Genomic DNA, 20,502 nt, shown 5'->3' on the forward strand with positions numbered 1-20,502 from the left:
TTTTCTATATAAACCAAAAGGTGTACCTTTCAGAATACACAGAATATTTTATATCAATAGAAACATGAGACACACTTTTACACTGTCCCCTTTATGTAATTCACTTTTAATTATTTAGAAACATTGTTTTAAAGTCCAGCCCCTCCAGATCACAATGATTTATAAAATGCTCTTCACTTATTTATACATACTTTATTATACTTTGAGATCGCAAGTATACCAAGTTCCTGTCGTCTTCAGGCTAACTGTGATTAGCTTGACGCAGCTTCCGTCTTCATCACGAGAACAAGGGGGCGGAGACAAGCGATGAAACGGATGGCGGGCAGCAGCCAATCAAGGAGCAGAGCATGGCTCTTAGCCCCCTTGCCTGGGCCTGAAACTCTACTCCCCGATATTATGATTGATTATGCACAATTATCTGTTTGTTTACTACATGAAAAACAACAAGTCATATACTACATACAGACATTGTACTTATAACAATAATTCATATATTTCAGCACATGGGATTACTCAGACTCAAAACTATTAGAAACAGGACACAATAACATTCATTTTGAACACAACATTGAAAATAATTCTAAAAGAAAGTCAAAAGTGAGCTGAAGTGGAACTGAAAATGAAGCACACGTTAGTGACCCCCTGACTCTTCCTCTAAATCCACCATTATGTTGACGTTGGTGACTTTAAGCTCTCAACGTTTAATGGCTGAAATGTGATCTGGTAAACTAAGCAGACACAATATAAATTCCACTAGTGAACATTGTGAACATGCACACGGGCTGCCATACAAAAGTCACCTTTACAAGCTCTAAACTGTGTTGCCTTTTCAATAACATTTATTCAGAAGAGCGGCGCGGCTGCGTGTGAGCTGGACAAAAGCGGAGAGGAAATGCTTCTCTTTGTGTATATCTGTGTGTGACCTTAGCAACTGTGGCAAACTGCCATCAGTCAGAACAGCGGACACTAAAATACCTCCACCAGGACTTCCAGCCTCTCGTTTGGCTTTGAGATATTCAGCAACTGCTTGTCACCTCAGGAACTTGGGATCAATTTGACTTTTTCTTGCAGGATTTTTTATGGTTCCGTGCGGATTTATGATGGAGAATTAAAATGGTGAGGAAGAAAAAGCTGCTGGTGTTTGAGTAAGTATTACTTCAGTGTGCATTTGGTTGGCAGCTCAGTTAGTAGCCGTGATAAAATTGCTACAGAATTATTAGAGTGTGAATTATGACATGATGTCCATGTAATTGTACTTTTATGTTAGTGGAAGTTTAATGATGCAGATGGAGTTTTGGTGTGCTACATAATACATGGCCATCTATTTAGAGTGTGGCTTCAGTGTTATACATTAATAATAAGATGAATATACTCATTGATCTCCCGGGCAGGTATAGATTTCACTCCATCCAAGTGTAATTTTGATCCAAACTAATTTCCCCTACTTGTTGAATTAACTAAAATCTAGATAATTTTATATACTTTTTCAAGTGATCCAAGAGAGTTCATTAAAAATATAGAAAATATTTAGTGACAAGGTGATAAAGATTTACAGGTGATATTTTTCTATGTGAAATAACCTGAGCTCCAACTATTTTTCTGTCAGCTTCCCCATTGTGTTAGTGCCATTGTGGTGACACAGGTGACACAAGAGCTTATGTGTGTATTGTCTGCGTGTGAGCTGGTGTGTATTGTATGTATGTGGCCTGGTGTGCATTGTACGTGTGTGTGTGTGTGTGTGTGTGTGTATTGGTGACCTTTACATTGTATCATTCTATCTAGCATTCTCTGTCTTTGGGAATTTGGTTATGAATTTAGTTATTTTTGCCTTTTGAATCTTGTCTTCTCGCAAAGAAAATACTTAGTTTATCTGTCTGTTTGTCTGTCAGTGGTTTGAAAGCAGTTTTGATTCAACAGGTGACTAGAACACATCCCCTTTTCTTTTCCTTTCAGAATTTGTGGAAGCATGATGTGGGATGGATAAACAACAACGAAACTCTGCTGTAAGTTTGATGGAAAGACCGAAATGTTTTTGTTAATTACTTACAAATCGAGCTGTTAACCTGCAAAGAGTGAAACATGTCAGTAGTCATTTCAATACTTCATTTACAGCTATAGTTTCTCTAGACTTTAACATTTATAAATGGAAATAAGGCAGTCATTGTTGGGTTTACAAACACTTAACAGAAAAAGCAAGTTTCTCAAGTGATTTATGTGGAGTTTTGAAAGAAGACTACATTATTAATAAATTGTCTTTTTAGAACACATGCATCCATGTTTGCATATCAAGAAAACGGCCGTCTGTCAAATCAAAGTGTCTCCCTATCACTCTCTGCATAGATGGCCTCTAATGACCCTGAACCCCCTGACCTCTCTGGTGACCCCCAGCCTGGCGACCTCATTGAGATCTTCAGACCAGCCTATCAGCACTGGGCTCTCTACCTGGGAGATGGTTACATCATCAACTTAACTCCTGTTGGTCAGTGAAATCCTCCAACTCAATCCACTGTCTCCAACTGTACACGAAAATACCCATTTTTATCCAACCATTATCCTGGCAAATTTGACCCAGCAAGCCAGGAACACTGATGTTTTTATCTTTAATTTGAACCTAATAGTTAATGTAAAATGTAAATGATTGGAGTGCCAAATGAATTCCCCCCTTTAAACAAAGTTATTTTTAAATATTTAGTTTAAAGGACCATTGTGCAGGATTATTTTTTTGAAGGGGGTGGGTGGGGGTCTATTGGCAGAAATGGAAAACAATCTTTGACGCACAACACAAAAGCTGATGCATGACAAATTAATGGTATAAAATGTATTCCTACCTTTTGTTTTTGCTAACATTAGACACAGTATTTAGCTTTGCTAAAATTTTGGTACGTTTAACATGACCGCGCTGATGGACTATATACTGTATGTCAACACAATACAGCCAGAGTCTCAGCTGCTGGGACACAGACATTTCTCATACATTTTATTCTGATTTCCTCATCTCAAAAAAAAAAAAAAAATAAATGCTGGAAAGAGATGTGGCTTAGGAAAAATTAGTCCAATAGGTGAAAAAGAATGTGTGGTCACATTCACTTCTCACACTGGTGTGAATAGACTCAGGATCTTGGTACAGGAAAAGCCTCTTATTTGCATCTTCATTGCATTCATTGTTATGCTTATATTTGTGGATAATTACCTGTAACCATTAATATAGGATAAGGTATGTTTGACCTGAGCCCTGAACAGACAAACCAAGAGCTGGCTCTAAAGAGGGCCTTTCGTGTTTTTTTTTGTTTTGTTTTTTGTTTTGTTGAGTCTGCAACCTCATCTCCACTATTAATTCTACTAATTCTAATACTAATGCTACACATTCTTCACACTGGTCCTTTAAATGACTTATTTCATGTCAAATAACTGGCCTATGTTTACGTACAAGAAATCAAACTTTTAGCTTACAGTTTCCTTAAAATCTGTCCAGCTTTGAGCTGACAGTGTACCTATTTGCACGTAGTCCTCTCTTTTAGCTGGTTTTGGCATAGTTCTCTTAGTTTCAGTTGTTTCATGCTTCAGACTTTAGGACACCTAATGGCTGTTACTTTTGTCCAGTGGATCTGCAACTTGAAAATTTTAGTTTCTAATCTGTATCAGCCATGGGGAAATTGTTTCTTTATTTGGCATTTGATTTCTTAGGTTTGTTTATGTGGTGCAGATCCAGAAAGTGTTTGTGACCTCTTTTGGTGTTTTCCACATTAACTGGCTTACTTTATTGTCCTAAATAGATCCAGACTCCTAACATATTTACTTTTGGTTCAGTGGATAAGAAGAGTTTTTCCTTCTACATTAGTACACTGAAAGAAAATGGTCCCAAGCTCTCCTTGCTTCCACAGATGAGAGCCAGGCCGCCGCCATGTCCAGCGTGAAGTCCGTCTTCAGCAGGAAGGCAGTGGTGCGCATGCAGCTGCTGAAGGAGGTGGTGGGAAGCGACTCGTACCGTGTAAACAACAAGTACGACCACAACCACACACCCCTGCCCATCTGTGAAATCATCCATCGAGCGCAAGTTCTCATTGACCAGGAGGTGTCCTACGACCTGCTGGGGAGCAACTGCGAGCACTTTGTTACCCTTCTGCGCTACGGGGAGGGGGTGTCCGAGCAGGTCTCTTACTGTTTGTTTTGCCTCTGTCTCATGTGCCATCAGGGCAAAATACAAGCTTTTCATTCATTTGACCGCAGTGACTGAAGAATCTCAAACGTCACTCGTGTTTCAGAAGAAAGTCCGACCTTTAAATCAAACCTTTCTATAAAGTACATGTAACCATCATCTTTTCATTTAGACATTTGGCTTCTGTTGTGTAGTTGCTCTCTTTTTACCTAAACTTTCTAACAGAAAAATAAAGCACTCTCAGATGCAATAAATAGGAGCATGCCAATCCACTAAAATAAAGACACAAACACCGTCACTTTCCCCCAGATACAACTGCTAAAGTCTTAAATAAGCTTGGCTGCTTGTGGGGGGGTTGCTGTTGTGGCCACAGCTGATGCTGAAAGTAAAAGGATTCATTTAATAACTTTACATAGAGAACATGGGTACAATCCTTGTACTTTCACAGAGGCACGTTTATCATGAAGTGGCAGTTCCATAGGTATCAATTTGCTCTGACTTCTTCTGTTCCTGCACTGTAACCCTCAGTCCACATCCTGTGCTCCTCATTGTCTCCGCAGGCTACACGGGCCATTGGGGCCATCAGTTTGGTGACGGCAGCAGCCAGTGCCTTCTCTGTCCTGGGACTGATCAACACGCGATCCAGAAACAGGCCCTTCTGACAGCTGTGTTCTTCACTGAAGAGTGTTGTCCCCCTACATGCATGCAGCTGTGATAAAAAATGAAATAAAGCATTCTTAAAGATAAAGTCGCTGTGTTACTTGGTTATTCGAATCCAGGCCGACTGGGCCTTTCTGTGTGGAGTTTGCATGTTCTCCCTGTGTCTGCGTGGGTTCTCTCTGGCTACTCCAGCTAAATTGACCGTAGGTGTGCGTGTGAGTGTGAATGGTTGTCTGTCTCTCTGTCTTAGCCCTGAGATAGACTGGAGACCTGTCCAGGGTGTACCCCGCCTCTCCCCGCGACCCTTCACAGGACAAGGGGTTACAGTAGATGAATGAATGTATGAATGGACATAATTGACCTCTTACGACAGCATTTTCAGTTACATTGAGTGAAACCGACAGCAGGTGGCGTCCGCGTCCTCTGAACAACAGAGTCAAAACAGGGGAAGAAGAAACACTGTGACGTTGACAGTGTGCGACCGGACGGCCACACGTGTTGTTTTCATGGACTAGTGAGTTCTTCAATTTCGACAGTGTGACATTTCGGTGTTGGAGTCTAGAGTAAAACCACCGCGACAAACATGGGGAAGAAACTTAAAGTCGGAAAGAGCCGAAAAGATAAATTCTACCACCTGGCTAAAGAAACGGGTAACGTACCAGTTCTATAAAACACAAACTTTGAGACCGAGCGTTGAGCTAGATGTTAGCATTACTCTAGCACGTTTGCTAGCTAGTTTGCTGTGGGTTTATAGACTATACAGTGTTGACAGTCTTTTAACGTGTAGCTTGTTGTTTTTCCACCAGGTTATAGATCTCGTTCTTCCTTCAAGCTCATCCAGCTCAACCGTAAATTCCAGTTTCTACAGAAAGCCAGAGCTGTGATCGACCTGTGCGCTGCTCCTGGTGGATGGTAAGCAGCATCTCAAACTTGGAAACAGTTATTTTTATTAAACCGATGGCCAGGGATAAAACGGACCTCTACACACCATCACTACAGGAATGAGAAGAAAACCATACTTCGGAATGTGGCCACTAGCTCAACATTCGTCCTGTTAATTCAATTCATGTCATTTAGTGATAATCAGCAAATGATTCCTCTATATAACACGTTACAGTCCAGCTTTGTTCATGTAGAGTTGTTCTCAGATTCTCTTCTTTATATTTCTGCAAGCATTTTGAAACCTCAGTGAAGGGATGCGTAATCTAATCTTCTTTCCAGGTTGCAGGTGGCGTCCAAGTTTATGCCTGTTTCAAGTCTCATTATTGGTGAGTGACATGACTATGTAATAATAATAATTAGTCATTGTCTTCTAAATCCACTTATAATCATAATCTTATACTGAGAAATCTTTAAATATATTTTCTTCCTGACAGGTGTTGACTTGTTCCCCATCAAACCCATCCCCAATGTGGTGACACTACAAGAAGACATCACCACAGAGAAATGCAGACAGGTGAGGATGCCACTGTCCATTAAAAATCTTAATCGTGTAATGTCAGTGTTGGAGCAAACACCGCTGAAATAGAAAGCTGCACTGTTTGCCACAAGACTACAGAAAATGTTGATTCACTGCGTGTCTCACGTACAGGCTCTCCGAAAGGAGCTTCAGACCTGGAAAGTGGATGTTGTGTTAAATGACGGAGCACCAAATGTGGGAGCCAACTGGCAACACGATGCCTTTACACAAGGTGAGGTGAAAAAAAGAAAAGTCAAGATGCTAGACTTTGGAATTTTTAGATACAGTTACTAGCTATACAGTCAAAAAAACGCTTCCCTATCATCTTTTCCTTTTGTGTATTTGTATCTGTGGCTAGTTCATACGGTGCATGCTCAGCCAGTTCACTGGTTGGCATTTGGCCCTTATGTCTAACTTCTCTATCTTCACCCCTAGCCCACCTGACCCTCATGGCCCTGAAATTAGCCTGCGAGTTTCTGACCAAAGGCGGCACATTCGTCACTAAGGTTTTCCGCTCCAAAGACTACCAGCCCCTGCTGTGGATCTTCCAGCAGTTCTTCAAGAAGGTGCAGGCCACCAAGCCGCAGGCATCTAGGAACGAGTCCGCTGAGATCTTTGTCGTCTGTCAGGGTGAGTGGCTGCTACAGAATCTTTTCTGTTGGTTTTATAATATATTTTAATGACTTAGTTCTTAACCGCCTCTGCAGATCCCACCTAAACCAAGCTTTTTGTGTCATTACCAGGTTTTGTTGCACCAGACAAAATCGACAGTAAGTTCTTTGACCCCAAGCATGCATTCAAAGAGGTGGAGGTGCAGGCCAAAACTGTGAGGGACCTGATGCCTGTCAAGAAGCCAAAGGTATGTATGCTGGATGGGATGCTGCAATACTTGATGACCTGTGTTCATTACTGATAAATCCAAGTAAATGATTTGATTATGGTAACAGTTCCACTCCATAATTGTCTTTAATGATCTGAATAACTGCTTTCATATGATTTACTATGGTGCTGATATGGTAGTTCTCACCCACATATAATGTTTTACTCTGAACCAAACTGCTCATGTTTAACTTTGAATATTTTATCCATCACTGACAAGCAGCTCTTCTTGTGTTGCAGGCAGAGGGATATACAGATGGTGATCTGACACTCTACCACAGTTTCACAGTGACATCTTTTCTGAAGGCTGACAATGCCATTGACTTTCTGGGAAAAGCCAGTGAGGTGAGGCCACTGCATTAGCTCAACTGATGCTCAAAGTCTCTTATTTTTCTGCCTTTCAGCAGACAGTCCTGTTCACTTATATAAAAAAAAAAAAAAAAAGTGAGTTTTGAAGAAAATCAAGTATAACTTATGACATATTATCCCGGACTGAATAATTTGCTACTACATTCCACAATACAAGGTATGCAATGTTGCCTGAGAGAGGTCACTGAAAGAACGGAGATGGGAATGTTTAGCTGAAAGCATAGTTCACTTTCTATGTAATGGGGTTGTATATGGTATTTATCCAAAGTCAGACTGTTTTCAAAAAGCAGCATGGAAGCCAAGCAATGTACAGCTGTGGATGGGGTCAGTAGCTAAACCCTTTTCAGCTACTAAAATAATTGATCGTCGTGGCCGTTTAGATTTAAATTTATCATGCGAAGAGACAAAAGGCACTCAGTGGTTGCTGAGCATCTCCTATTTTCTGTAAGGTAACTTTACTGTTTTTGAGAATAATGTCTGGAATGCTGTCCTTCCTTTTCTTTGTTCTTTAGATCATGTTTGACAATCCAGACCTGGAGTCTCATCCAGCCACCACTAATGAAATAAAGGAGTGTTGTCGTGACATCAAAGTCTTGGGCCGCAAAGAACTCCGGTAAGTCTTTTTTCAGTGTTGTTTTTCTTCTAGAAATGCTACAGATGTTGAATGTTAACATGTCTGCATGTGTGTATTTTCTCTTTGTCATCATCACATCTGCAGCGTGCTGCTAAACTGGAGGTCCAAGCTGAGGAGATACCTGGCTAAGAAACTGAAGGAAGCCAAACAGCTTGACCAGGAGATCAAGTAAACTCTCATTTACAAAAAGACAATATTGTGTATTTGCTAGAATGCATCAGAGTGGATTAAAAAAATCCCCTTTGCTTTGTTTTTAGCTTAAGTTCTGATGAAGAAGGGAGTATTTCAGAGGATGAACCAGACAAGAAGGAGAAGGAGGGTGGTGATAAGGAGGAGGAGAATGAGGAGAATGAGGAGGATGAGGAGCAAGAAATGGAGAAAAAACTGACAGAACTGAAGGCAGAAGAAGTGGCAGAGCTCAAACGGTATCACAAACACTCTTGCTCTTTATTTTTTTCTGTAATTTTCCTATTTGTTACCTCTTTGAGTTAGTGTACATTGGTTTCCATTTTTGTAAATGAGTTTGTACAACTGTCCAACAGGAAGAAGAGGAAACTGTTGAAGGAGCGGAGGAAACAGAGAGAGAGAGTGGAGCTGAAGATGGACCTGCCAGGCGTCTCCATCGCCAGCACCACCGACTCATCCTTGTTCTCTCTTGGCACCTTGAAGAAGCAAAAGGTGCAGGCCACATGCACTTTCCCAAGGGAACCAAACTAAAGATGCACAGAGAAGCCACGCAAGGTTACATGGTCATTTAAAGTTTAATTGGTAATTGCCTTTGTCCATCAGGTGCTGGCTGACATATCTAAGGGAGACATGAAGATAGCAGACTCTCTGGAAGATGATGGAGAAGATGATATCCACCTCTCTGACGATGAGGATGACGAGGCTGATAAAATGTCCCTGGCGTCTGATTTAGACGATGATGATATGGCAGAGGTGGACCAGAGAGAGAAAGAGCTGGAAAAGAAAGCACCAAAGAAGAAGTAAGCGACCATTCACACTAGCATGTGAAACTAATGAAATAAATCAGTCAAGTATTTTAAATCCTGCTCCTGTCAGGTTTTAGAAATGATGACCTTTCACAGAAAAAAAACGGTCAGGCTGCTTATATTCTTTTCTTTTTCTTTTTTTTTTTTTTTTCAGGGTAAAATTCGCTGAAGAGGAGGGAGATGACGAAGAGCAGGAGAGTGGCTTGCTGGTGGAACTGGAGGGAAAGGATGAAAAGAAAGAGCGAGAGTCGAACTTGTGGTTCAGCAAGGTTTGTCTTATGTGATTGTGACATGTACAATTTCAGGTGTTCTTCTGTTGTATTGGCCTTGTTGATTCATGTGTTGCTGTCTTTTTGCTCTGTAGGGAATCTTTTCTGAAATCAACCTGGAAGGAGACGCTGAGAGTGAGCTCAGACAGACCGAGTGGCTCCAGAGCAAACAGAAGGGTAACAGTCCTTTCTCTCCTTCATTTATTGTAACCCACACATGTTCATGAATGTCATATAAAAGAAAACGTATCATTTTTGAAAGGGTAATTGTTACCCTTAATGTGGCACTGTCAAAACAATGAATTGGATGTTTTCTCGGAAAAGGTAAGAAGAGGAGAGCCGAGGAGGAGGAGGAGGAGGAGGAGGAGGAGGACGAGCCAGAGCCAGAAGCTGTACCACCTGAGGAGGAAAAGGCAGGACCTTCACAGAAAGCTGTAGAGGAAACTGACAGCGACTCAGATGACAGCAGCGATGATGAAAAGTAAAACCTCATTTGTGTTTTGTTTTTTTCCCAAATGCTTATATACGTCTCGGAAGTGAAATTTATTCCTACTGCTTGCAATTTATTTTTCTAAAGGAATATCATGGTAAACTGATGCTAAAAGTCCTTCTTGTTGGTTTTTGCAGGGAGATCAGCAGAATGAAGCAGGCCAAAGTGGCTGGTGGGATGTCAGCAGAGGCCAATGATGATGACTTCCAGGTTGTTCCTGTGGAAAGTACCAGTGAGTATGAGAATGTGGGAGGTTAGCTGGTGATCTCCCTCATAACAAAATGTTTTCAGCTCGCTTTTTTTTTTTTTTTTTTTGGCGGGGGGGACCAGTAAAGCTACTCTTCAGAGTCTGGACATACACCGATCAATCATAACATTATGACCACCTTCCTAACATTGTGTAGCTCTCCCTTGTGCCTCCAAAAGAGTTGTGACTCATCAGAGAATGGACATGGTCCTCCTGAGGGTGTCCTGTGGTGTCTGGTAACGGAATGTTGGCCTTTGGGTTAGTGGGGGGAGGGGCTTCCGTGGATCATCCCACAGATACTTGATCAGTTTGGGATCTAGTGAATTTAGAGGCCAGGTCAACACCTTGTTCTGTTCTTCATGTTTTTTTTTTTTTAGTTTTTCATAAAGCATTTTTGTGTGTGGGCCTGTGTCAGGCTGCATCCTGCTGTGGATGGCTGCTGCCATCAAGGAGTGTCATTGCAATGGGGTGGGGTTGCCTGGTCTGGTCTAGGTGGGTGGTACATGTCTAAGTAACATCCACATGAATGCCAGGTCCAAAAGTTTCCCAGCAGAAGATTGGTCAATGTTATTTACTTCTCCTTCAAGGGGTCATAATGTTATGGTTGTCCTAGACAACCATCTCTGTTATGAATTTATTTGTTCACGTACATACCTAGGTGTTACTGTTACCAGTTTTCCATTGGAGAGTTTGTAGTTAAGCATAAAGTAAATATAAAACCTGAATGTTTTCAATTCCATCTTGTGTTCAGGTAAGAAAGCTAGGATCCTGGATGCAGAGGGCCTGGCCCTGGGCAGTCAGATTGCTATGTCCAAGAAGAGAGCAAGGGACCTGTTGGACAACTCCTTTCACAGGTGTGTGTGTGTGGCGGTTCAGTATGTGGTCAACTTTGAAATGCTTTTACATTTTCTTCCAAAAACTATTGAAACACAGTATGATCCATACAGTTGCATTGGGATAATAACATGAACGCTGCATTATGTATCTGTACTGAAAGCTGATTATGTCCTCCTCCAGGTTTGCCTGCTCTGAGGAGCAGTGGGAGGTACCGGAGTGGTTTCTGGATGATGAACGTAAACACAGAAAGAAGCCAGTACCAGTCACTCAGGAGATGGTGGAGGAGTACAAACAAAAATGGAAAGAGATTGATGCACGACCCATCAAGCGAGTTGCTGAGGCCAAGGCTAGAAAGAAGAGGAGGGTACGATGAAAAGTCCTATCATTATATCTAGTATACTGTATAATATAAATCCATTTAAGAACAAACATTCTTTTAGCTTAAGGAACTTATCACAGACTGGTCAAAGTGTGTCTACAGACGTTAATTCTTCAGTATCTGTGTGAATTGCGTAGATGCTGAGGAAGATGGAGCAGGCCAAGAAAAAAGCAGAGGCCGTGGTCAACACAGTGGACATCTCTGAGAGGGAGAAGATGGCTCAGCTGAGGGGGTATGTTGTCGCATCTGTGGAGCGGAAGCTGCACTTCAAAAGAAAATGACTACTCCATGAATTGTTGGCTTCCTATTAGCTAATTCCTGCCAGATGACGTTGTCAATAATGTTGTTTTGTCTTGTCTCATTCTCACAGTATCTACAAGAAAGCAGGCTTGGGGAAAGAAAAGAGAGAAGTAACATATGTCGTGGCTAAAAAGGGAGCCGGTAAGAAGGTGAGACGGCCTGCTGGCGTCAAGGGAGTCTTTAAAGTGGTGGATGGTCGCATGAAGAAAGACATGAGGGGAATGCAGAGGAAAGATCAACGTGCTAAAGGGGGCAAAGGAAAAGGAAGACCAGCTAAGGGTGGCAAAGGAGGGGTGAAGACTGGCAAAGGGCGAAAAGGAAAATAAACTTAAACTCCTTACACTTTGTAACTGTCTTTATATCTATTAGCCTGTCTGGCTTCATGTTCCAAGTGAGCATTTATGGAGCTTTTGGGCTAAGATGCTTCTGTATGGGCTCCCATACCATGGACAAAGGAAACTTTGATGGTTCATGCCCCATTTTTAGCAATCTTGGCTGGAGTTCATTAAAGCCCTGGAGACTTCAGATATGTCCTGGTGTTTTACAATCTGGTGTTAAAGTGTACGTCTTTCTAAAGATGGAGATTTCCTCTGGGCTCCTTGAATGGAGTAGTTTCAATAAACGACTGTAAATCAGATGTAATAACAAATGTGTTCCACAGATTCTGTAAATATTAAATATACATCTTTGAAATAATGTTGTGTTGAGGTTGCAATTTTTTTTCCATTTTTCTTATGTAATAAATCGTTCTGGTGGTCTTTATGACTCAAATAACATTGCTGTATTAGTTTGAACTCATATTAGCAGGAAGTTAGGTATGTGATGATCAGGAGACACGCATCAAGTGTGACTTAGTTTTACTATTATATCAGGAAACTATGCTGTTATATGGATCCTCCTAAATGCAAATAAGAATTATTTTGTTATGGAGATGTAAAAATAAAAATTAAATGATTATATATTTAATCAGGCCAGGCAGATATTAAACAGACAACTGGAAATAATAGTGCATCATTTGCTAAATATCTAAAGCAGCCCAATCACAGGTGTACAATTGGCTGCTCAGTTCACATTCACAAACCATGAGTCAGTCCCTGAAAGGTGCACAGTTAAACTGGTTTTGACTGTTAACCTCAGGCTTTTTGACCTACTCAGCTGCTACTAGTGAAACGTTAGTACAGTTTTTTCAAGTACTTAACTGAATTTGTATTACCTGATACACACACACATTGTAAAATCAGGCATGATTATTTAAAATGCATTGGTCATTTACTCAATTGACTTGTAATTTAATAGCTGCACATTGTGGTTCCGATTATACAGAATACAGAAAACTTTATTAATCCCCAAAGGGTAATTCAGTTTCTGCAGTCCACCATTAAATAGATGCTTGTATATGTAGGTTGATAGAGTTTAGTTAATGTAAATATATCACTAATGTTTGTCTTCCATGCCTAAATTACAGTTAATTAAAATTTGCAAAAAAATAGGCAGGTTTTTGGGTCTTAGGAAAAGATGCAGAAAAAACTACCTTTCCCGTGATCCTCTGTAATGTTGCCTGCCGTAAAGCGCTTCCGGTCGCTGCGTCGTAATGCGGAACTGTTTTTGTTTAGTTGGAAAACGAACTACTGACCCTTCCACAAAACATATCGAGTATGTAAGTATCTATTAAGCAAGTTTGGCGTCACAATTTATGTTGTAACTTTAGTCTTAGCAAACGTAGCCAGCTAACTAGCTTTCCCGGTTCGGATGCTACTACACCAGCTAGCTAACTCCGGACGGTTACCTGGGAAAGAGCCCTCTTCTCCCGGCCAGGATGCTCCTTTTTGTCCTGGTGTGCGGCCTGTCACTGTCAGTCGTGGGTCAGCAGGTGGACCAAGAATGGCTTGACCCTTATGACATGCTCAACTACGATGCAAGCACCAAAACGATGAAAAAACCTGTTGAGGTAGGGCCATTTTCACACTAAAAAAACTGTAAAACCTCAGCGTTATGTTTCTGACGTATCTGACAGTTAGTGTGTGTTTGTCTTGCAGCCAGAAAGTTATTCTAATGTGCCCACCAAACGAAGAGAGTACACTCAGGACTCCAGCCAGGCTGAACTGACATCTTGTAACACACAAGTGGTAGATTTACAGATACAGGTTGGTGATTGCATCATGTCTTAGAACTTCAACAACAAATTAGTTGAGTGTTGTATAGTTCTGTATCTGTCTTTTATGTCTGATGGTTTGAGGAACTGCAAGTCTGAATATGTTCATGTAAGCAATAAAATGGACCAGCAAATAAGTAAGTGACAAGTGATCGTGTTGCACATAATTTACAGCACCCTTCTTTTTAAATGGCATAGCAACAAATAAGTTGTCAAAACTGGTATTGATTGAGAAACCCCTATAAAGGTAACTTTAAGAAACAGCAAAATTAACAAGCTTAAGGTTCTGGTCTTATTGAAAACAAGCCCCTGTCCTGCTCGTTGTCTGTTGTGGAGAAACCCGAATTGCTAACTGTGAATTCTGTTACTCACTGCAAATATTTAACTTTGTTAATATATATAATAATTGTTGTTATTCAGATTGAAGACCAAAAGAAGCAGATCGCACACATGTCACAGCAGCCTACATGCAATCCAGTGTTCAAGAGATTCCTTAGCAGACTCCTGAAGGAAATCCAGAGAGTTGGCGTGGTAGGTTGTAATCTCACACATTTGATGAGAAATGATCTGATTGCTACTGTGTTTTATGCCAATGTATAATAAATTGTGCCATACCCGTTCGGCAGTAATTATGTGCCTACCTATGGCAGGTAATGTACAATTTTCTAAATTTGGTGTTCTTTTTTATTTGCAAGGAATCAACAAAACCCTGGTTACATAGCAACTTTAACACACTGGTTCCCATTTCTCCACAGCCCAGCGACTCCACAGAAATCTTCTATGATGCCAAAGTCAAACTGTCCAGACAAGCCGTGACAGAGATTCAGATGCTACTGGAGGGTGAAGACAGATGGAGAACGGGGGCTCTGGACAATGCTGTCAGTCAGATACTGGTGGACCTTAAACAGCACGACTATGAGGCCTGGAAGTGGCGTTTTGAAGACACCTTCGGCATTGAGCTTGACACACTATTAAAAGTAACTTAATTCATTAATCATTGCTCTTGAGTCTTAAGAAACCCGCGTCATTTTCTATCAGCACTGTTAGAAACAGGATTGGCTGCATTTACGTGGAAACTAGTCAGCTAATAATTTTAGTCAGCTCAGTTAGAGCCTTCAGTTGGCACATAGTAACCCATTAATCTTGAATCTGATTAAGAGGGTGGATGTAAATCTTTGAGAATCTGTTGAAAAGGGAAATATTAGCACCTAACAACCATGTTAATGCTTGATCTGATCAATGGTTGGAATAAATCCATTCTTTCTGCACATCATTATCCCATGTGGGGTTGATATCTGATGACATATTGAGTTTCTGATGGGACATCTTCTATTGAATCGTTTCACTCTGTCATAGTGGTGCAGGAACAGAAAGGACTCTTCATCTGTTATATTTCCAGCAGGTTTAACTTTCCACTGCAGGCGGAACCACTTTGTGCATGTCAAATAAGCCATTCCATTCTCATGAATTTTTTGGGGGCATCATTTAGTTAGCGTCCATGTAAACTGCTAAGTTGGAATCTCTAATCAGAATGATTTCAATGGGGTTGAAGAAGCCGTAACATTCCTGAGCTGTATGTATCTTAAGCAAGAAAAAAAACACGTCTGCAATAGAAATGTGTTTTCTAAATGCTTTTTGTGTATATTGTGTGCTAGTTTTCACTCTTGTGTAATCTTTCAAGTTGTGTTCTTTTCTCTGTTCAAGATGGGAATGTTTGTTCTGATCTTATTGGCCATCATCAGCACGCAGCTGTGGTCATCGGTTTCCTGGTTCGTGCAATTCAGGAGACTGTTTGCTGTCTGCTTCTTCGTCAGTATCATCTGGAACTGGTTCTACCTGTACAAGGTGAGAAGAGCTCATTCACATCCCTCGTTTTTGGTTTAGTTGTTATTCAGTGTTTTAATTGGACAAATAATAACGTAACATAATAATAATAATAATGTTTTAAATATGTTTTGTTTTTTGTTTATTTTCTGTTTTTGTTTTTTTATTCAGATTGCCTTTGCTGAGCACCAAAACAATATAGTGAAGATGGACAGTGTCAATGAAAAATGCACTGGAGTAAAGAAAATTGACTGGAGTGATAGTCTGAAAGGTAAGGCGTAGGCGTGTGTTCTGTCAAACACATACTGCATCTGCAGAACATCTGTTTAGAGCTCAGTTTGTTGCCCAAATTCAGAACCCCCAATCTGGAGAAATCGTTGCTGCACAGCAATGACAGAGAGTATCATCATGATTATAATCACTTACTCGTGAGCTCATACTAGTCGCTCCTTGTTTGCTACAATCTCTACAATCAAAGTGAAGATTACAAGGTTCGCATGACGTTAAATTAATTGCAAATACGCCCGATATCCCCTTTTAATAGACAGTGATACCAAGATCTGTACTAAAACAATTTAATATGTAACTTCTGTTGATGATCTTTCATTGTTTATCTGCAGAGTGGTTCAGAAGCACTTGGACTCTTCAAGATGACCCTTGTAAGAGATACTACGAAGTCCTAATGGTCAACCCCATTCTGCTTGTACCTCCAACCAAGGTAGGTCACTACACCATTTAATTTTCCTGTTATATTATTCTGTCCAATAAATGTTTCCGTTACTACTTTAAAGTTTGCATCAGATGTTTATAACTGTACGTACATACAGAGTTACAAACCTTTTTTTAACTTCTGTTTAGGCGATCTCAGTTACCATCACAACCTTCATCACAGAGCCACTGAAACACTTCGGCCAGGGAATCAGTGAGTTTCTTCGAGCACTCCTGAAAGATCTACCAGTTACCCTGCAGATCCCTGTCCTGATCACCATCGTGCTGTCCATTCTGGTAACAGTCTTGTTAAATCAACATTGATTCTCAGATCGACAAAACCAGACACTTTATCTCTAAACTGATATATTCATATTTGTGTATGTAACTCTACCACAGGTGTTCATGTATGGAAGTGTGCAGGCAGCCTTTCAGCATGGCATCATGGCACCTCTACGCCGGCCTCGAAGGGATCCACCTCATCCAGGACTCGAGCAGCCACAACCTCATCATTTGAGGATCGAAGATCGTGGTCACTTAGCAGGAGGGGATGCACCTGCACCGGCACCTGCACCTGCACCGGCACCTGCACCGGCACCTGCACCTGCACCGACAATGGCACCAGCACCTGCACCAGCACCCCAACCTGCACCACAACGTGCCCCAAGGCAACAAGGCAACGATCCCAGATTACACAGGAATCATGTTCGTCAGAGGCAGCCCAGGGAAGAACCACCCCAAGTAGTCCGAGTAGAGACCATAACAAACATTGGCGCTTACTACAGTGACGACGAAACAGACGCTGGGCAGCATGAGGAAAGTCTTGAGGCAGAGCAGAACCCCTCTGCTGAGTCAGATTCAGCAGAAAACCAGCCAGAGGTACAAGGAGCGAGTGCTGGCAGTGTTTCTGCTAACACAGCCCCGTCAAAAACCAAATGCACTGAATCCGATTCATCTAAGTCAAAGCATAAACCGTTAAAAGGGAATAATAATCTTCCACAAGATGAACCGAGCAGTGGAGGTGTAGCACACAGATCTCTACCAGCAGAAAGGCCTCATCTTGAGGTGAGTTCTTTTTAAAATGCATTTAACTAAACCAAGATACAATAGTGTACAATAGTGCAATAGTGCTTCTTAATTGTGACTAACCTTCTAAATGACCATGTTATTTTTTTAATGCTTCAGCATTCTACATGCACTAATGGGATGGTGAATATTCACATGCGACATAAATTGGTAAATAAGTAGAGCAAGTATTTTGACTAGATTTTGTTTTTACGAATGTTTTCATTTATGTGGTTGTTTTGTGGTTTGGACTTCTATGTCATGGCGATTGCTGCTGAGCTTGTTTTATCGTTTGTTTTGTGTTATTTTTACATCATATTTTTTGTTGCTCACATACCTCTGAAGTTTGTCTCTTATTTACATATCATAAGCACAGTGGATTTCAGGGCTAAGTCATGGCAAAATGGGTAAAGGCGCTTTTCTACCTAATGGTAGCGTCAAAGTGTTATTTTTTGTATTTTTTTTTAAACAGTCACAGTGACACATCTACCCATTCACTCACACATGCACACAGCAGTGCCACCACTGATTTCATTTTTTAATGATTTCATTTAGTTTAATATATAATGTATAATGCAGTTTCTAAGTGTGTTATCTACTGTTACAAGATGTATTTTATAGTTTTTTTGACTGCGTTTATATATTGTAATATATTTCATATCTATTTCATATCTAAAACCCCTCACTGCAGGTCCACGGAGCCTCACTTGAAGACACTGTCTCACAAACACACCTTCCTGTTCAGGAGACAGGGCCGGATTTGGGAGAGTAGACTGCTTCTGGATCCATAACCGCTGCAGGTTTAGTTTCATCATGGTGCTTTTTTGTGGACTGAGATGCCAAGAACTCTGTATATCAGACTAAAAAAGTTTGTTGAAACAGGAATTAGCAAAATCTTAGAATCACCATCCACCGACCTGGTTATCTTGCTGTTGTGCAGTCCACTGAATGAAATTCTTAAATAGAAAAATGTTCATTCTGTCACACGGCCGTCAGACTAAAACCAATATCAGAGAAGCTGGAACGATTGCCATTAATGCAGTCTGGTGTTTTGGTATGTTTTAGTATTTTGCCCATGGACAGGAATCACGTTCTTCCAGAACGAGGTTTGCCTTACAATGACAAAATAATAGTTTGTTTCAGTTTTGAATGTAAAATATAAATTAGCATTTTGTAATTTAAAAGAAAGAACACGATCTTTAAGATGTTGAGAGATTTTTATGGCTGTTTACTAGAGGGCTTGAGATACTAATTACCAGAGTCTTTTTTGTTGAACAGCAGTAACAAAGACTATTGACTGCCTGACCACCTCATTTCCAGCAGCAGCAGCTGGCCAAGTCAGAAATTTCCCTTAGTATTTGGTGGAGAACAAAAAAGAGCAAAAAGAAGGTAAATATTAGATTTATACTTCCCACGAAGTTATGAACATGACTCCAGATGATTTAATATGGTAATTCAAATGTGCTGGATATGTTAACAGACAGTGCTGTGCCAAAACATCAGCTATATAAGCATGTGTACACTGTCACCAAAATGGCAAAGTAGCGTTTTGCTATTTGGACTTTATTCTATTATTCTAAAGTACACTGAAGGGAATAATGCATGCTGAAACCTGGGTCTCTGGAGATACATTATGTTTTGATATCAGGAAATTCCACCCTGCTACAGATTTGTCTATGACTGAGAAGACTGAGAAATAAAGTTTTGTTGTTGTCTGCTTTATTGCTTTCTCACGCATGATGTTAAACATTCATACTGACAGATGGAGACCAGTCTGCAGCACATATCATGAATTACCTGTTCTTTATTTAATGCAAGATAAACACTCAAACTTAAGTAATATTGACCTAGGTTTTAGTCAAGTAAGAAGAACTTTAAGTCTTGTTGTTCACACAGCAGGTGAAGGTTACCAAAAAGTAAGTTTTGTCTTCAAACAAAAATGTCATTGAGTGTTTGAAAGCTGTCTCATTTTGATTCACCATCTTCAGTCTGGAAATGTCACATAATCGATACAACGGACGGCAGCTAATTTGCAGCAACCCAAGACTGTTTCTCTGATCATTAAGTCCATTTGAAAAGATGCTGCAGCTTGAAGAGATGGTAATAAATTCTCCTGACAGGTGGTGGATATAACAATACCATACCATCTGAAGCCATGAAGGCACACAGTGTCACAAGGGAGGGGTTTGTTTAATCTCTAATTAGAATACAATGTTTGTTTTTCCATGTTTGTTCAAGATGCTGTGTCTCTTGTACAGAGTAAAATTAAGAAAAGTCTTTTTGCAATCCAATAAAAATTTTGAAAGATAAAAGTGTGTTGTGAGATGGAAATCTACAGAAGCAGTCATAAGTCATGTTTAGATACAAACAAATGTATGTGCTTGCATTTTTTAGAAATATACATCTGTGTCTAATGTTAAACAGGCATAGCCTGAAGTGCATCTCATCACAAAAATAAATTTGAACTGGCAATGACAGCCTGAAAGTTTATTTAGCTCCGTACTTCACAACTAGGTGTGTTGACACATTTTAATGCAACGAAACGTTGTGAGAAGGAAGTGTACAGTACATGAACTGTAACTTAACATCATTTTATCACGTAATTGATTGGTTTGAGGTTGTAAAATGTGCACACAGCATAACCTCCAAACAGATGTAAGTCAAATCCCCATTTGAGGAGAGTTATAGTTGGCCATGGCCTAATACTTTGATGAAAAAAATATGATGAGAGTTGTTGTGTTTTTTGGACACTCAAATTTGATTAAACACAATCCTGATGAAACATATAACTGTGCAAGCTGAAGATACCACATGTATTTCTTCTGCAACTAAAAACTGGATTTCTATATTTTTTAAATATATTTATTTTTTAATCTCATATACACTGCCTGGCCAAAAAAAGGTCACACACTCTAATATGTTGTTGGACTGCCTTTAGTTTTGATTACTGCTTTGAATATGCCCATACATATAATGTGTATATTATTATGTATATTCAGGTAGTCAGCTGACCTCATTCTTTGGGCACATAATGTTGCTGAACCTAGACCTGACCAACTGCAGCAACCCCAGATCATAGCAC

The 20,502-nt window shown here is 40.3% G+C and overlaps 3 protein-coding genes across 4 annotated transcripts; all 3 read left to right on the forward strand.

The window, feature by feature from the left end:
• Positions 1-1,740: 1,740 nt before the first annotated feature.
• Positions 1,741-4,901, forward strand: plaat1 (phospholipase A and acyltransferase 1). The gene is made up of 4 exons (XM_084548875.1): positions 1,741-2,003; positions 2,341-2,479; positions 3,882-4,150; positions 4,717-4,901. The coding sequence occupies exons 1-4, from the start codon at positions 1,977-1,979 to the stop codon at positions 4,816-4,818; spliced, it is 537 nt and encodes a 178-aa protein (XP_084405001.1). The 5' UTR covers positions 1,741-1,976; the 3' UTR covers positions 4,819-4,901.
• Positions 4,902-5,304: 403 nt separating this feature from the next.
• ftsj3 (FtsJ RNA 2'-O-methyltransferase 3) lies at positions 5,305-12,438 on the forward strand. The gene is made up of 21 exons (XM_084547884.1): positions 5,305-5,466; positions 5,623-5,728; positions 6,038-6,084; positions 6,193-6,272; positions 6,408-6,507; positions 6,711-6,905; positions 7,019-7,134; positions 7,395-7,499; positions 8,036-8,136; positions 8,242-8,325; positions 8,415-8,582; positions 8,700-8,835; positions 8,947-9,143; positions 9,304-9,418; positions 9,514-9,595; positions 9,743-9,899; positions 10,046-10,140; positions 10,907-11,009; positions 11,173-11,356; positions 11,509-11,603; positions 11,742-12,438. Exons 1-21 carry the CDS (start codon positions 5,400-5,402, stop codon positions 11,995-11,997), a joined length of 2,589 nt encoding a protein of 862 aa, XP_084404010.1. The 5' UTR covers positions 5,305-5,399; the 3' UTR covers positions 11,998-12,438.
• Positions 12,439-13,264: 826 nt separating this feature from the next.
• On the forward strand, positions 13,265-19,732 carry clcc1 (chloride channel CLIC-like 1). 2 transcript variants are annotated; one of them, XM_084547955.1, is made up of 11 exons: positions 13,265-13,328; positions 13,436-13,619; positions 13,708-13,815; positions 14,244-14,354; positions 14,579-14,800; positions 15,528-15,668; positions 15,819-15,918; positions 16,268-16,365; positions 16,506-16,652; positions 16,755-17,420; positions 18,112-19,732. In XM_084547955.1, exons 2-11 carry the CDS (start codon positions 13,488-13,490, stop codon positions 18,190-18,192), a joined length of 1,806 nt encoding a protein of 601 aa, XP_084404081.1. In that variant the 5' UTR covers positions 13,265-13,328; positions 13,436-13,487; the 3' UTR covers positions 18,193-19,732. The 2 variants fall into 2 exon arrangements, with proteins under 2 accessions (XP_084404081.1, XP_084404082.1); XM_084547956.1 differs by lacking the exons at positions 13,265-13,328; positions 13,436-13,619 and adding an exon at positions 13,908-13,960 and having other exon boundaries at positions 13,793-13,815.
• Positions 19,733-20,502: the final 770 nt, after the last annotated feature.

Source organism: Chelon labrosus (genome assembly GCF_963514085.1).
Source record: "Chelon labrosus genome assembly, chromosome: 7".
NCBI classification, from domain to species: Eukaryota; Metazoa; Chordata; class Actinopteri; order Mugiliformes; family Mugilidae; genus Chelon; species Chelon labrosus.

Coding starts and splice junctions, on each gene's coding strand:
- ftsj3 (XM_084547884.1), top strand. CDS start 5,400: ATGGGGAAGAAACTTAAAGTCGGAAAGAGCCGAAAAGATAAATTCTAC. Junction 7,135..7,394: donor TGCCTGTCAAGAAGCCAAAG/GTATGTATGCTG, acceptor CTTGTGTTGCAG/GCAGAGGGATATACAGATGG. Junction 8,583..8,699: donor GAAGTGGCAGAGCTCAAACG/GTATCACAAACA, acceptor ACTGTCCAACAG/GAAGAAGAGGAAACTGTTGA.
- plaat1 (XM_084548875.1), top strand. CDS start 1,977: ATGGATAAACAACAACGAAACTCTGCT. Junction 2,004..2,340: donor AACAACAACGAAACTCTGCT/GTAAGTTTGATG, acceptor CTCTCTGCATAG/ATGGCCTCTAATGACCCTGA. Junction 2,480..3,881: donor CATCAACTTAACTCCTGTTG/GTCAGTGAAATC, acceptor TTGCTTCCACAG/ATGAGAGCCAGGCCGCCGCC.
- clcc1 (XM_084547955.1), top strand. CDS start 13,488: ATGCTCCTTTTTGTCCTGGTGTGCGGCCTGTCACTGTCAGTCGTGGGT. Junction 14,355..14,578: donor AAATCCAGAGAGTTGGCGTG/GTAGGTTGTAAT, acceptor ATTTCTCCACAG/CCCAGCGACTCCACAGAAAT. Junction 16,653..16,754: donor CCATCGTGCTGTCCATTCTG/GTAACAGTCTTG, acceptor ACTCTACCACAG/GTGTTCATGTATGGAAGTGT.